The 2691-nt window shown below is 39.2% G+C and overlaps 1 protein-coding gene across 1 annotated transcript in view; it reads right to left on the reverse strand.

Moving 5' to 3' along the window:
- The window catches only part of LOC119268244 (DENN domain and WD repeat-containing protein SCD1-like), a 29540-nt gene that overhangs the window by 13887 nt on the left and 12962 nt on the right, over positions 1-2691 (reverse strand). The window contains exons 11-14 of the mRNA XM_037549831.1: positions 1958-2153; positions 1463-1580; positions 1307-1370; positions 1149-1193 (exon numbers count right to left, since the gene is read on the reverse strand). Of these exons, the coding sequence (XP_037405728.1) occupies positions 1149-1193; positions 1307-1370; positions 1463-1580; positions 1958-2153 (423 nt within the window). The remainder of the gene's footprint in view (positions 1-1148; positions 1194-1306; positions 1371-1462; positions 1581-1957; positions 2154-2691) is intronic.

Genomic DNA, 2691 nt, shown 5'->3' on the forward strand with positions numbered 1-2691 from the left:
CTTTCTTTCTCAGTGATCCTTTGTATTTAAACTCTTCCTATTGGGCTTGTATGAGTCTTACTAGACTCCTTTCTTTCTTAATATAATGATGCGCACCTCTCCTGCGCATTTGAGGACAAAAAAATGATGATCAAAACAATCAACTCACAACCTAAGGGTCTAAAAAAATTCAGCTGAATAATTTCCCTACCGCTATTCAGGATTATTACTTCGCACTTCCGAGTAAGAGTTCTAAGTTGCAATTCCAACTTGGATACAATCCTCTTTATTTTACTGTTTCTTGTAATTTTCACAGTAATTTAGTTGAAGACTGGTACTCCTTCCATTTCGCTATTTGTCCACAGCCCACCAAGCGCACAGAACAAGACACTGAATCTAAGAATGATAAATACCCATGCATACCCCTATAAAATGACATGCTAGAACCTCTTAACTTCTTCCGAGTCATAGAGTGAAAAATTACAGTTGCTACACTTTTGATTCCCTGAAATGACATATTTTGCACAGAGACACCCAGCACCATGAAAAGTTTAGTTTATCGCAACTAGCAATACGTACATGGTAATAAGTAGTAGTACTCTACAGAAATCTAAGTTGTTATAGATTTTTACAAACTACAATGCATGCTATTGACTATGTTTTCAATAAAATATACCAGCAAATGATTGTGCAAGATAAATCCAACAGATTATTTTCAAATAGCCAGTCATATACTTTCGCAGATATATGTTAGTATCAAAAGGTTGATCAGGCAGATCCCACTGCAATCAATATTTAGGGATCGTATATAACTGGTTTAAAAACATGGCATCCAATAACTTCCACCATACTTTAGATCATCCTCAGTACCATTCTTTATGAGCAATACCACAAAACCATAAAAAAAAAAGGGCAACCTGGTGCATGTAGCTCCCGCTTGCGCAGGGTCCAGGGAAGGGTCCGACCACTTTGGGTCTATAGTACGCAGCCTTTCCCTACATTTCTGTAAGAGGCTGTTTCCAGGACTTGAACCCATGACCTCATGGTCACAAGGCAGCAGCTTTACCACTGCGCCAAGGCTCCCCTTCCAATACCACAAAACCATGATAATCACAATTTAGAACATGGTAAAATATAAATGAGAGCAGTGAGAATGATCAGATAATTACCTGGAGCTTTACTTTTATATCCAGAACCATCCTTTCTCTCTCAGCCTGTATAGACCAAAACGAAGATCGTTATTATTTTAAGAAAAGAAAAGCTACTGTGGCATGCATGTACAGAAACAATGGTAGGGATTATTTACATAGCAGTATGCATGACTTACCGCCCTCTCTCTGGGACTCAGACTTTCTGCCTTTGGACCCCCACTGATTCGGACAGCAGGAGAACTGAAAACAGATGTCAGTTGATATTGCAGTTATAGACTTATAGTTACTGGAAAAGGTTAACGGTGAAAAAACTTGCAGGCCTGTCATCATACCTTGGTACTTGCTTACTAGCCCCACCAACTAATGCTAGAATTGATTTACGCTTTTCTTCTTGTTCTTCTGTTCTTGCATTTGCTGGAAAGCTTTTATAACAGTGCCTATTGCCTGGTTCTGCAGATGCGTTTATGGCTAATTACCTTTCCAAATATAATGGAAGTGCAGCACTAAACAGATACCCCACAACCCAGGCATTACAAGTCAAAATGAACCTCGACATGGAGAAAATACAACAGTTACATGGTTCCTTCAGTTAAAGTGTTTGAACAGTTTTGGTAAAGAGCTCAAGTTGTTTACAATCAATTCCTACACCGTAGTGTATTAGACCCAATAAAAAATGCACGGTCATCTACACAATCCTAAATAATTGTGTTCCTGAGGTCATCTGATGCTAACATACATAGGGTTTGAACTGTTAGAAACAGTGATTAAGTGTGACAATAAGATGGAGAGAACAAGTGTTAGGCAAAAAATAAAATGTAGATGAGTACCTGAACCTTCGATCTCAGAATCAGCTATTGTTATGATCTCAGGATCAGCAACATGAGAAGGAAAGATGGCCAGAGGGCTTTGTCCTCTCCCAGTTGCATCCTGCAGCTTATCAAGAAGGTTATTGGTGAATTCTTCTGCGTTGTTGCATCTTTCCAGATAATCCAAGAATCCCTGAGTCTCTATAAACTGCATAATCTGCCAAACAAGCATCAAATTTATAGTTTGTTAAGGATATGACCAAGCTAGCTATGCGACGGTGTTAAAATGCAAACACATGATTTAAGGTTAGGGTACACTTTAGTTAACTGTGTGTATGCTTGCCCTACCTGGCTACAAAGGATATAACACTGAAGTATATTATAACCAGCAATACTAACTTTAAATTAGAAGAGCTGTCGCGTTACAAAATAGGTAAGCTATTGTGAGCAACAAATAGAAGTCAGGAAGCATCAGTGGAAAATCAGAAATACTGAGTTAAATCAGTAGTCAGTAGGATTAATAAGGTTAAGAACAATTATCAATCACCAAAGCACTTGGGAGACGTTTGGTTCGACCAATTTGTATCGTTATCTGATTACACCGCATGCTGATACCATTAATCACGTTTGGTTGGGCCGGCCCATAAACGAATACGGGGTAAACAGATTACGCCTTAAGTTTCGGTCGTTTCTGCCCATCCCAGACCGGGAACAGATCCCGTTACCGCTTCGCCTCCGGTGACGGTTCCATGGAT

This window comes from Triticum dicoccoides, chromosome 3A (genome assembly GCF_002162155.2).
Source record: "Triticum dicoccoides isolate Atlit2015 ecotype Zavitan chromosome 3A, WEW_v2.0, whole genome shotgun sequence".
In the NCBI taxonomy this organism is placed as follows: Eukaryota; Viridiplantae; Streptophyta; class Magnoliopsida; order Poales; family Poaceae; genus Triticum; species Triticum dicoccoides.